General features: G+C 41.1%; 2 protein-coding genes across 4 annotated transcripts in view; both read right to left on the bottom strand.

Annotated features, from left to right (window-relative positions):
- The window catches only part of LOC122257106 (uncharacterized), a 10262-nt gene extending 1711 nt beyond the window's left edge, over positions 1-8551 (bottom strand). Inside the window, exons 1-5 of the mRNA XM_086551673.1 lie at positions 7971-8551; positions 5156-5274; positions 3557-3701; positions 223-287; positions 1-75 (exon numbers count right to left, since the gene is read on the bottom strand). The exon at positions 1-75 is cut by the window's left edge and continues 104 nt beyond it. Of these exons, the coding sequence (XP_086407799.1) occupies positions 1-75; positions 223-287; positions 3557-3701; positions 5156-5274; positions 7971-8149 (583 nt within the window). The 5' untranslated portion in view covers positions 8150-8551. The remainder of the gene's footprint in view (positions 76-222; positions 288-3556; positions 3702-5155; positions 5275-7970) is intronic.
- Positions 8552-10105: 1554 nt separating this feature from the next.
- Positions 10106-12500, bottom strand: part of LOC122266946 (adipose-secreted signaling protein) — a 10739-nt gene continuing 8344 nt past the window's right edge. For all 3 annotated transcript variants that reach the window (XM_043036937.2, XM_086551671.1, XM_086551672.1), the window contains exon 6: positions 10106-12094. In XM_043036937.2, the coding sequence (XP_042892871.2) occupies positions 11994-12094 (101 nt within the window). In that variant the 3' untranslated portion in view covers positions 10106-11993. The remainder of the gene's footprint in view (positions 12095-12500) is intronic.

Genomic DNA, 12500 nt, shown 5'->3' with positions numbered 1-12500 from the left:
TTCCCACGCCCACGACACGACGCCCAATAGCAGCCTCGTAGCTCGTCAGGATCTGTGCCGCCCCTGGGTTGATTCCTGTGGGTGGGTGTGGGGGGGTTAGAAAGTAGAAAGGGGTGGAATAATAATTGTAAATGTCTATGGTTGAATGTAAATAAGCGTGTGCGTGTATGAGAAAATCAATAAATCAATAAACAAAACATATGCAACAACAGGTCGTCTTACCTGGAAACATCCACTTCGAAGTGTCGTTTGAGTCGGTGCCAAAATAGGCAGTTTTGTTTCCGTATCTGTCAGATAAAAAAATGAGTTAAAAGAAAATACAAATACTTAAAAGGGAATTAAAAAAGGAATATGGAATGTAATTAAGAAAAAAATGTGTGCATAGACATTGTGTGTGTGTGTGTGTGTGTGTGTGTGTGTGTGTGTGTGTGTGTGTGTGTGTGTGTGTGTGTGTGTGTGTGTGTGTGTGTGTGTGTGTGTGTGTGTGTGTGTGTGTGTGTGTGTGTGTGTGTGTGTGTGTGTGTGTGTGTGTGTGTGTGTGTGTGTGTGTGTGTGTGTGTGTGTGTGTGTGTGTGTGTGTGTGTGTGTGTGTGTGTGTGTGTGTGTGTGCGCGCGCGCGCGTGCGTGTGTAAAATATGGTATTTCATTATGTACACACTGTAAAGAAACATTATAGTTGGGGGAAAAAAATATTAATGAATCAGGAACAAAAAGATTCTAGGTGGATGTGCTATTTAATCATGTGCACAATTAAATACTTTATAAACAAGACAGTTCGAATAACTTTGGAGTATTCTAGATCTATTTATTACTATTATAATCATACTACAATTAATGTATGTAAACGTTAAACAAACAAACAAACAGGGAAATGGTTTCAAATGCTCTTCTATTAACCACTATTGCAAATGTTTATGAACTTTCAAAAAAGGTAATGCCATTGTTCTTGACAATAAGAGTTAATTTGCCATTATTTTGTAAATGACTTTTAACTTTGAACACATTTACAGTCTATGGAAATTAAAAAAAAAAAAAAAAAAAAAAAGGTTGCATATAAATGAAAGAAGAACATGACAAAACGTGGCCATCTTTTAAACAGAAAATTGCATGATCTTGTGTTTCTGAGAATTATCACGGTGAAAATAATGCGAGGTTGAATTAATTAAGTGTTTAGAGCTAAATTCATAATCATATCAACATGTAACTACTTAACGAGAGCAACTTTTTATTCTTTACTTCTGTTTTCCTTTTCTTTACTTTTTCCCTCTTCTGCATTTTCTTCTTCATATTCTTATTATCATTATTATTATCCGTATATATCCTCCTCCTCCTTCCCTTTCCTCTTCTCCCCCTCTTCCCCATTCTTCTTCTTCATCTATTTCTTCTCCTCTGCCTCCTCCTCCTCCTCCTCCTTCCCTTTCCTCTTCTCCCCCTCTTCCCCATTCTTCTTCTTCATCTATTTCTTCTCCTCTGCCTCCTCCTCCTCCTCCTTCCCTTTCCTCTTCTCCCCCTCTTCCCCATTCTTCTTCTTCATCTATTTCTTCTCCTCTGCCTCCTCCTCCTCCTCCTTCCTCCTTCATCTATTTCTGCCTCCTCCTCCTCCTTCCCTTTCCTCTTCTCCCCCTCTTCCCCATTCTCCTCCTTCATCTATTTCTTCTCCTCTGCCTCCTCCTCCTCCTTCCCTTTCCTCTTCTCCCCCTCTTCCCCATTCTTCTTCTTCATCTATTTCTTCTCCTCTGCCTCCTCCTCCTCCTCCTCCTTCCCCTTCTTCATCTCCTTGTCCCTTTTCCTCATCTCCGCCCACGCTGACCAGAACAACTCCGAATGCTTAAGCTTTTCCACAAAGGCTTTCCCAGAGACAGAAATCGCTTCGCTTTTATTTGCTTTCATTAAATTCTATTCAATTTTCCTAACCTGAAGCACTCAAGAAATTTTATAACCTGAATACCAATTACGGTTTTGTTTTCACGAGAGACAACCACCATGAAACATTTATATAAATCCCTATACTCTCTACAAATAAATAGATAAAAACTAAAAATAAAAAGATGTGGTAATATTATTAGTCTTAATAGGACGATGGCTGAGGCACAGCTGATCTTCTTCCCACGCTCTGGCATAGAGAAACAACGAATAGATATATTTTGTATTGTGGTCTTTTAATTAACTTCTATTTACTTTATTCATAAATATTGTTGTTTCACACTGTTGTTTTCTATATCGTATTATCATTGTTAGACTATTGCGTAAATGTTAGATTCACTTCAGAAGGTATGAGAGCTAGTTTTGAAACGAAAAGAGTATTTCGGATATACATGAAATGATTTGGGTCAGATATATATATTTTTTTCTTATTTTCTTTTTTCTTTTTTAAGTAGAAAATGAGTTAGGGAGATCGGCGCGGACTTCAAATAACCAACCATCACAATCAAACTGCCTATCATTAAAAAGTTATTGACACCAACTTGTCAGTCATTACTAACCTGTCAAGTGCAACTTCTCCTCAATACAAAGAGTGTTTGACCCAAAGATATAATCAATCGACTAAATCTTACATTTTTTAATCATAACTGAGCTTTATCTAATTCTTAAAATTAAAAAAAAAATTGCGTATTTGCATTCAGAAACATCAACATCATCCCGACGCTGTTCGGTTTATAACAATTTCCAAGATTTACGTGCGATTAATGAGCGAGTTTTTATTGTTTCATATCATAAGTAGACTCCAGTCACCAGGACAGTCAGGCAAAATTAGCCCCGCCCCTTCATCGCCACCACAATTAACTGGCCCTTCACATTCACGCGCCCGTTTTGCATCCAACTGACGGAGCTCAGGAAATACTGATACAATGTGACACGATCATTTAGCCAATATCCGAAGAATAACCACATGGGCATATTTATGGATGATGGTACCACAGCCTGCAGCATTTGCCAATAAAGTTGCACGAAAGATATGCTATCAGCTACTTTCTTCAATCGTAAATAACAATAATGACTGATATATGTTAAGGCCCGAGTACACTATTGGAATGAAGTCGGGATGAACTTTTAGACATTTCACGATTCTTGATGATAAACGTTTTGAATTTAAAGCACCTGAAACACGTTCCTTCAAGTTCAGTGTTATCTGACCTCGTGGAGAAGTTCTGTGATTGTGTTTCGCGTGTTTTCAATGATGCTGGTGTTGTTTACGTCTTGTGTACAAATTTTATCTATATCTACAAATCTTGTATACAAATTTCATGTATACAAAGACTTCACTCGTCCTCTCCCTCCCTCTCTTTCCCTCCCCATCTCCCTATTTACCACCCTTCCCTCCCCTCTCCCTTATCCTTCCCTTCAACCTTCCCCGCTTTCTCCTCCTCCTCCTCCTCCTCCTCCATTCCCTCCCCTATACCCTCCCCTCCCCTATACCCTCCCCTCCCCTCCCCCATACCCTCCCCTCCCCTTCCCCCCCCCTCCTTATCCACTCCTTTACCCATTTACCCCCCCTGTCAGTCCCTCAATCTCCCCTCTCACTCCCCCCCTCCCCCCCTCACCACCACCATCTTACCTGGTGCCCCATCCGGTGTAGACGAAGACGACCACCCCGTCAGGAAGGGGTCCGTGGTCGTCCAGCCAGGCCATGAGGTCATCCGAGGTCAGTTCCGCAGAAGGGTCGTCCTTCACTTTCTCTCGAAGGTCGATCTTCACTCCTGGTGGGGTGGGGGGTGGGGGTGGGGGGAGGGGAGGGGAAATTAATAAGGATGATGGTAATGAATTGTAAACTAGTATGATTGTCATTAAGACTAATTGCAATATCAGTAATTAATTACATTATCAATAATAACAGTAATAGTAATAAAGATAATAACAAAACTAGCAATAATGATGATGATAATAATACTAATAATAACAATGATAACATTAATAATGATATTACTAATGATAAGGATAATAATAATACTAATGATATCAATAACAATAATGATAATGACACTAAAATCAATAATAACAATGACAATAGTAATTATTTTAAAGTCAACTCTTTACCAGTATTACAAAAGGCACTTCTCAGTCGAAGATGCATAATCGAAACGTTAATTCCACAAATGTGCAATGCCAATTACCAATTCTCTCTCTCTCACCCCCTCCTTCCCTTCCCCATTCACCCCCTTTCATTCACTCAACCCTCTTCCCCTCTCCCTTGTCCTCCATTTCCCCATTCATCCCCCTCTCCCTTCTCTTCCTCCCTCTACTCTCCGCCCTTCCTCCATTCGCCCACTTTCTCTTCCCTTCACCCCCTCCCCTTCCCTATGTATCCCCCCTCCCGTCCCTCTCCACCCTCTCCCCCCTACATCCTTCCCTTCCCCTTCTTGCCTCCCGGCCCCCCCTACCATTTCCTATACCTTTATTCCCTACCCATACTCTACGCCCTTACCTACTATTAATCATATCCTACGCCCTCACGCCCCTACCCTTTTCCTACGCCCTCACGCACTACCCTTTTCCTACGCCCTTCCACGCCCCTACCCTTTTCCTACGCCCACACGCCCCTACCCTTTTCCTACGCCCTCACGCCCCTACCCTTTTCCTACGCCCTCACCCACTACCCCTTTTCCTACGCCCTCACGCCCCTACCCTTTTCCTACGCCCTCACCCACTACCCCTTTTCCTACGCCCTCACGCACTACCCTTTTCCTACGCCCTCACCCACTACCCCTTTTCCTACGCCCACACGCACTACCCCTTTCCCTACGCCCTCACCCACTACCCCTTTTCCTACGCCCTCACGCCCCTACCCTTTTCCTACGCCCTCACGCCCCTACCCTTTTCCTACACCCTCACACCCCTACCCTTTTCCTACGCCCTCACCCACTACCCCTTTTCTTACGCCCTCACGCCCCTACCCTTTCCCTACGCCCTCACGCACTACCCCTTTTCCTACGCCCTCACGCCCCTACCCTTTTCCTACGCCCTCACACCCCTACCCTTTTCCTACGCCCTCACCCACTACCCCTTTTCTTACGCCCACACGCACTACCCATTCCTACGCCCTCACGCCCCTATCCCCTTCCGCACTACCCCTTTTCCTACGCCCTCACGCACTACCCATTTTCCTACGCCCTTCCACGCCCCTATCCCCTTCCACGCCCTTCCACGCCCTTACCAGGAGCGACGAGGCGATCGATGGGTATTTGGTCGACCGCCCACCCTCCTTCGAACGCGTGAACCGGGGCGTCGAGGTGCGTGCCCGAGTGTTCGCCGAGCAGGAGGCTGTTCCTCTCGTGCCTGGAATATAAAAAGGGCGGGTGAGTGCGTTTGAAGGGATGGTGAGGGTGTGTGAGTGTGTTTGGAGGGATGACGAGGGCGGGTGAGTGCGTTGGGAGGGATGGCGAGGGTGTGTGAGTGTGTTTGGAGGGATGACGAGGGCGGGTGAGTGCGTTGGGAGGGATGGCGAGGGTGTGTGAGTGTGTTTGGAGGGATGACGAGGGCGGGTGAGTGCGTTGGGAGGGATGGCGAGGGTGTGTGAGTGCGTTTGAAGGGATGGCGAGGGTGTGTGAGTGTGTTTGGAGGGATGGCGAGGGCGGGTGAGTGCGTTGGGAGGGATGGCGAGGGTGTGTGAGTGTGTTTGGAGGGATGACGAGGGCGGGTGAGTGCGTTGGGAGGGATGGCGAGGGTGTGTGAGTGCGTTTGAAGGGATGGCGAGGGTGTGTGAGTGCGTTTGAAGGGATGGCGAGGGTGTGTGAGTGCGTTTGAAGGGATGGCGAGGGTGTGTGAGTGCGTTTGAAGGGATGGCGAGGGTGTGTGAGTGCGTTTGAAGGGATGGCGAGGGTGTGTGAGTGCGTTTGAAGGGATGGTGAGGGCGGGTGAGTGCGTTTGAAGGGATGGCGAGGGCGGGTGAGTGCGTTTCAAGGGATGGTGAGGGTGTGTGAGTGTGGTTGGAGGGATGACGAGGGTGTGTGAGTGCGTTGGGAGGGATGGCGAGGGTGTGTGAGTGTGTTGGGAGGGATGGCGAGAGAGTGAGTGCGTTTGAAGGGATGGCGAGGGTGTGTGAGTGCGTTTAGAGGGATGGCGAGGGTGTGTGAGTGTGTTTGGAGGGATGGCGAGGGTGTGTGAGTGTGTTTAGAGGGATGACGAGGGCGGGTGAGTGCGTTGGGAGGGATGGCGAGGGTGTGTGAGTGCGTTTAGAGGGATGACGAGGGCGGGTGAGTGCGTTGGGAGGGATGGCGAGGGTGTGTGAGTGCGTTTGGAGGGATGACGAGGGCGGGTGAGTGCGTTTGAAAGGATAAAATGGACGGATGAGTGCGTTAGAAGGGATAGAGAGAGTGTGTGAGTGCTTTTGAAAAGATAAAATGGACGGATGAGTGCGTTTGAAGGGATGGCGAGAGTGTGTGAGTGTGTTTGAAAGGATGGCGAGAGAGTGAGTGCGTTGGGAGGGATGGCGAGGGTGTGTGAGTGTGTTGGGAGGGATGGCGAGGGTGTGTGAGTGTGTTTAAAGGGATGGCGAGAGTGTGTGAGTGCGTTTGAAGGGATGGCGAGGGGGTGTGAGGGCGTTTGGAGGGATTGGGTGAGTGCGTTTGAAGGGTGAGTGCGTTAGGAGGGATGACGAAGGCGGTTAAGTGCGTTTGAAAGGATAAAATGGACGGATGAGTGCGTTTAAAGGGATGGCGAGAGTGTGTGAGTGCATTTGAAAGAATAAAATAGACGGATTGAGTGCGTTTAAAGGGATGGCGAGAGTGTGTGAGTGCGTTTAAAAGGATAAAATGGACGGATGAGTGCGTTTAAAGGGATGGCGAGAGTGTGTGAGTGCGTTGGAAGGGATGACGAGGGTGGTGAATGCGTTTGAAGGGATAAAATAGACGGATGAGTGCGTTGGAAGGGATGGCGAGAGTGTGTGAGTGCGTTTGAAAGAATAAAATAGACGGATTGAGTGCGTTTAAAGGGATGGCGAGAGTGGGTTGGTGCACAGCGGAAGGATAATATAGTCATAATTACCTTACATGTAATTTTCCTTCACAGGGAAGTTAGGGGGGGTGAGAATGGGGGTGGAGGTGGGGGGGCTTGAGTGAGGTGCGCCTAACAGGTGATTGAGGAAAGGTAATGAGGGAAAATGAGGATTAATAAGACTGTGAGGCGTGAGAAAGTTTTCATTTGGTTGTTTCTGTTTAAGACTGATGATTATGGTGACGACTATGATCCGATGGTCACACTATCAACCACCCTATTTCAAGGCAGCACCATAACTACTGCTACCATTACACCATCCTGTTCTTCATTAACACCATGATCATAGTTTAACCACTATCACCACTCCACCAAGGTCATTATCATCACTCTATCAACACCAGGTATATGTCATATCCACCTAGCACTAGTACTAATACTAATAACAATTCAAACATTAATAAACATTAATACTGATGATGATGATTATGATGACTGTTATGATTATCTTTATCGCCATCGTTATCAGCAGCATAATAATGATGATGATGATAATAATAACAATAACAATGATGATGATGATAATAATAATGATAATAATAACAATAATAATAATAATAAAAAATAATAATAAATAATAATAATAATAATAATAATAATAATAATAATAATAATAATAATAATAATAATAATAATAATAATAATAATAATAACAATTAAGGAAAAAATAAGAAATAAAGCGATCTATCCAGAATATCACGAACAGAAAATCAAAATAGATAAGAAATAAACCTAAAACGCATGAAATTGATTAATCCTACTTCAATTTATTCACTCAAACTTTCTAGTTCATCTCGAAGTAAAAACCTTTAGAAAACTCCATATTTCCTTTAATGACGTTATGATAACTCTATCATTCTTCACAATTTTTATTCGAAATTCCGTATATAATCTTTAATCCACAGATAAGTACATACACACATATATACTTAATTCATATAACTAAATCTATCAAGAACTTTCACTTGTATTTTACTCACCAATATCCAGATAAAGTATATCCTCTCTTCTCTTGTTTCAACATAAACGGAGTGACACCAGGTAGTGCCATAGTATTATTATCAAAGTTATATGTCAGATCTACATAGTCGTCAGCATTGGCACTCCCCACGAAGAACAGGCAGAGAAATACGAGGTGTAGGCAGGTCGGAAGTGCCATGGTAAATGGATATGAAGGTTTCTGGGTGAGTGGTAATTTTCTTTTAAATTTTGGTTTCTTGTCTGAGGTACTGGGAGGCTATTTCGTAACGTTGTCTGTCGTTAAATTGGGTGTAAAAGATGAGGTAACGTGTTTGTAAGGTGTTATATGTTTGTTCCTTCGTGTTCTTGTGAACAGGGTGATGTACATACGGTAGACATACGTATATATAGACGTAAACGTTTTTTTAACAGCTTTCAATTACACCTAAACTTGTATGAACATGTTGAAATTCCCACCACACATGTTTCAACAGCAGTAACACGTCCTAACACGCCCAAAATTCAGATATTTGCGTGAAAATCCTCTTGTTTTCTTCCACTCTTGTGCCTACTGCCCGGTGCCCAAGCCATACCCAGGTGTGTGAGTGAACGTTCCTTTACGGTGAGATTCGTTCAGGGTCATAATTCTACTTACGATTTTGCTTTACGAATCGTACATGAAATCGGTATATATTGTTATACGGAGGCATTAAATAGATATGAATATATATCTGAACATACATTGAATATCTATGATTCTGTCATGGAGGAACGAAAGGTTAAAGGGGGGATTGGAATGAAATTGACGATGAAAGATAAAGGAAAAAAGTTTGATAAATTAGGAAAATTGGCAAGACTCCGAAAAGAAGGGAACCAATTGTGGGCGTTACGTCACAGTTCGAGTTGCCAGATACTCTTCTTTTGTTGAGTAAATGCTCTTGAAAAATTAGTTTGTGGATTAACTCTATTTCGAAATTACTCTGTAGAGTTCATGGGAGTTTGTGTGAGGTCATTTTTAAGATTTACGAAGCAGAATATATAGATTGAACTATATCAAAAATTGAGTTCTGGAACACACGTCGGTCAAGTGTTGCTAAGTGTGATTTAAATGCATTTGTTTATCTCAAAGTCTGAAGATTTTCAGTAAAAGGTGTAATTTATTGTCACTTTATTTTGGAGATTCATAGAGGTGTTATCAAGTAAGAATGAGAAAAAAAAACTGTACCTTAACGGTCATTTGTGACCTGTATACTTGCATAAATAAAAAAAATAGTAATCAATAATCAATTCTATTTTCATTACATATTACTTGTCTTTTTTTTTTTTACTGTCAAATAAAGATAACAAAAACTTAGATAACTATAATTTTACCTTCAGATAGATATTAGATACTAATATCTTTTTGAAGCTCATATAAGATATAAAGTCTATGAATAAAAAGTCAAGTAAATTCCAAACAAAAATGCAAATGTAAGACTCAATTCTTGTTAATATGCAATTGTTAAAATAATGACTGCTTCACTAAATTCTATTGTATTATAATGCCTTTTATCTTTGTAAGAAATAGTTATCTGGGCAGGTAATTAGCTTAATATGTGAGATCCATCAAATATACATGAAAATCAAGAAATATATATTTATATTTGTATATCCTTATCCATTTTGAACTTAGTCAATCCTTGATATACTTTTAGGTAAACTTTTCCTGTACATCTTCTTTTCTCAGTTGTCAGTGTTCCTGAATGCTTGTTCCTGTTGTACCTTGTTGCTTAATATCTTATGCATTTTTATGCTATATTTACCTTCTAGTACTTGCACCCTGGGTAGAAGTATCAGTAGCCTATATAATGATGATAATAATATTCATATAACTTTATAATCCTGGGATTATTTTTAAAAATCTTATAAATTCTGTAAACACATAGTTGTAAACCATACTTCCTATGGTGGGACTCTGTGATGACATATATATATGTATGATATACACACACACGCACACACACACACACGCACACGCGCACACGCACACGCACACACACACACACACATTTTTCAAGGTGTTTTGTAACATAACATGAGATAAGGAATATCCAAACACCTCGACGCTTCAGCTGGTTAGCCTAGTATTCACATAAGGATCAACAGAAAATGTTGATAAAATTGATATATATTTTATTACATTCAAAATGTGACTAAACATTTGTAAATATAACAGTTTCTTATTTCAAAGAATTGTCATTAGGTGCATAATAAACATATACACTTTTATATTAGTTATATTACAAACACTGGTTGGAAAAAACATTGAGTTATTGTTTTTCATGAGTATATTAATAGCAGTTTTAATATTACCATCACATTTGTTGAGATTACACAAGAAACAAACAAACAAAAAACAAAATCAAAGAATTTTTCCATTTCCCTCTCTTCTGTTTTACTTTTTTATGATTAACTCTATAAGTTGGCACATTCATTTTACATATGAAAGTCAGAGCAACAAAAATAGATTTATGTTTAATTCTCCTAATTGGTAGATGAGAAAGTTTCCCATAGAGTGGTATTCCACAAAGATAATTTATTTTGTAATGCATAAAACAAATACCTTACTAAGGATTTTATCTGGATTAAATTGACTAGTTCTTGTAAGATAAATGACTGTGTATCTTCCAGTATATAAAATTTCGAGACTGCCTTTAAACACTCACACTTGGACATGTAATCATCTTGTCAATTTCACAGCTATTTTGTTTTTAATTTTCATTTATTCTAACTTATATGGTGGTAATCAGGACACTTTTCATTACCATGTAACAAACACCATCAACTTTTCTGATAGGAATAACCCTATCTACCTATTTAAAGAGTGCTCACCTTACCAAGACACAATGGGAGAACACGGAAAGTTGTGGGATAGTATTATCCCATAACTTGTTAATAATTACTGCAAAGAAAACTGAGTAAGCTAATTGTAAACCCAGAGAAATAAGTTACATATTTATTACTTTTGTATGTGGGCTCAATATCTAAATAGATTGATAGAAAATCATATATGTTTCTTCTTTCTTCTACATGGGGAGGGGTTCCTGTGCTTACCTAATTGCATAGTTTATGTGTGATAAAACCCGGTTGTAAAACAGACTAGTGAGGAAAGGATTAAACATTATAATGATCTTACAATCAGAAGATCTAATTTCTCTATTTTCATTGAATTTACTTTCTTTCCTTTTGCTTGGCCTTATTTGCCTGTGCTTTTCTTGCCATTCATATGCTGCCTTAACTTTCCTCCCTTGTATCTCTCTTCATTTTTTTTCTATCCTCCAAAGTTCTCTGATGCTAATCCCCTATTTTTCTTTTGCAAACACATTTGCAAAAATGTTTCCCTTGAATGAAATTGAAGTCTCAAACAGACAACACAATTCACATCTAGAATAATAAAATGAAATACTACTGTCACCTCATTATATACTATAAAGGAATCAGAGAAAGTCTCCTGAAGAATCTAGACACAGTAATACTGTTATACATTATAAATATAGTATACATTATGAAGAACCTATCTAAACTAGCACACTATCCTTCATCAAAACATTACTAAAATATTGAGAACATCTAAAAAATACTTCGTAAATATCTCCAGATATGGTGTGAAAAGGACAAATACATATATAGATATACTTCTCTTTACAGTTCCTCATTTACCTTGCAGATATGAGCATATAAACATGCCTAAGGAAACATCTATCAGTATTAGATGTTGCCTGCTACTACTTGAGCACGATGAAACCTAGCCTGGGTGTGCAATCGGTCTTTTCTCACTCTCTCTCTCCATTTTTTCTTTTTTCTTCCTGAGAATACCTACCGGAAACACCTGAAGAACATTAGCATCAGATCACAGTCTATTCGTCACTAACCTAACCCTTTTGTCTTTTTCTGGTGAACAGAATACTACATTAGTACAGTGAGGAGAAAACAAGGCCCACCCTGTATCACAATGGTTTGGGGAAATATCATGGGGGAAAAGAGAAGCCCTCTTGTACCCCCCCTTAGTTGAAGCCCTGCCAGTCCGAGGCTTCCGACTCTTCGTCCTGTTCGACACCAATGCACTTGATGCCGTCGCGCAACATTGGGGTGCCCTTGCCTTTACCTTAAAGAAGAGGCAATAAGATTAATGTACAGTCAGTTACATCCACTTATAACTAAAAGAAACAAATTATGTTAGGGAAAATAATTAAACTCTCACAATAACACTTAATACAAACGGAAAAGCTTAATCAGGGTGAGAAAATAATACCACTTAATTTTCCCATTTCTTGTTTCTTGTGAAGGACAATAAACTCATGAGGGGGGAGGGGGGGAGAGGGGGAGATGGAGGGAGGAAGGGAGGGAGGAAGGGAGGGAGAGGGAGAGAGAGAGAGAGAGAGAGGGAGAGGGAGAGAGAGAGGGAGAGGGAGAGGGAGAGGGAGAGGGAGAGGGAGAGGGAGAGGGAGAGGGAGAGGGAGAGGGAGAGGGAGAGGGAGAGGGAGAGGGAGAGGGAGAGAGGGAGAGAGAGA

This window comes from Penaeus japonicus, unplaced genomic scaffold, assembly GCF_977035675.1.
Source record: "Penaeus japonicus unplaced genomic scaffold, GWHDUDI00000001_assembly GWHDUDI00000025, whole genome shotgun sequence".
NCBI lineage: Eukaryota > Metazoa > Arthropoda > Malacostraca > Decapoda > Penaeidae > Penaeus > Penaeus japonicus.
The sequence above is the reverse complement of the archived record's forward strand: the minus strand, read 5'-3'. Positions and strand labels throughout refer to the sequence as shown.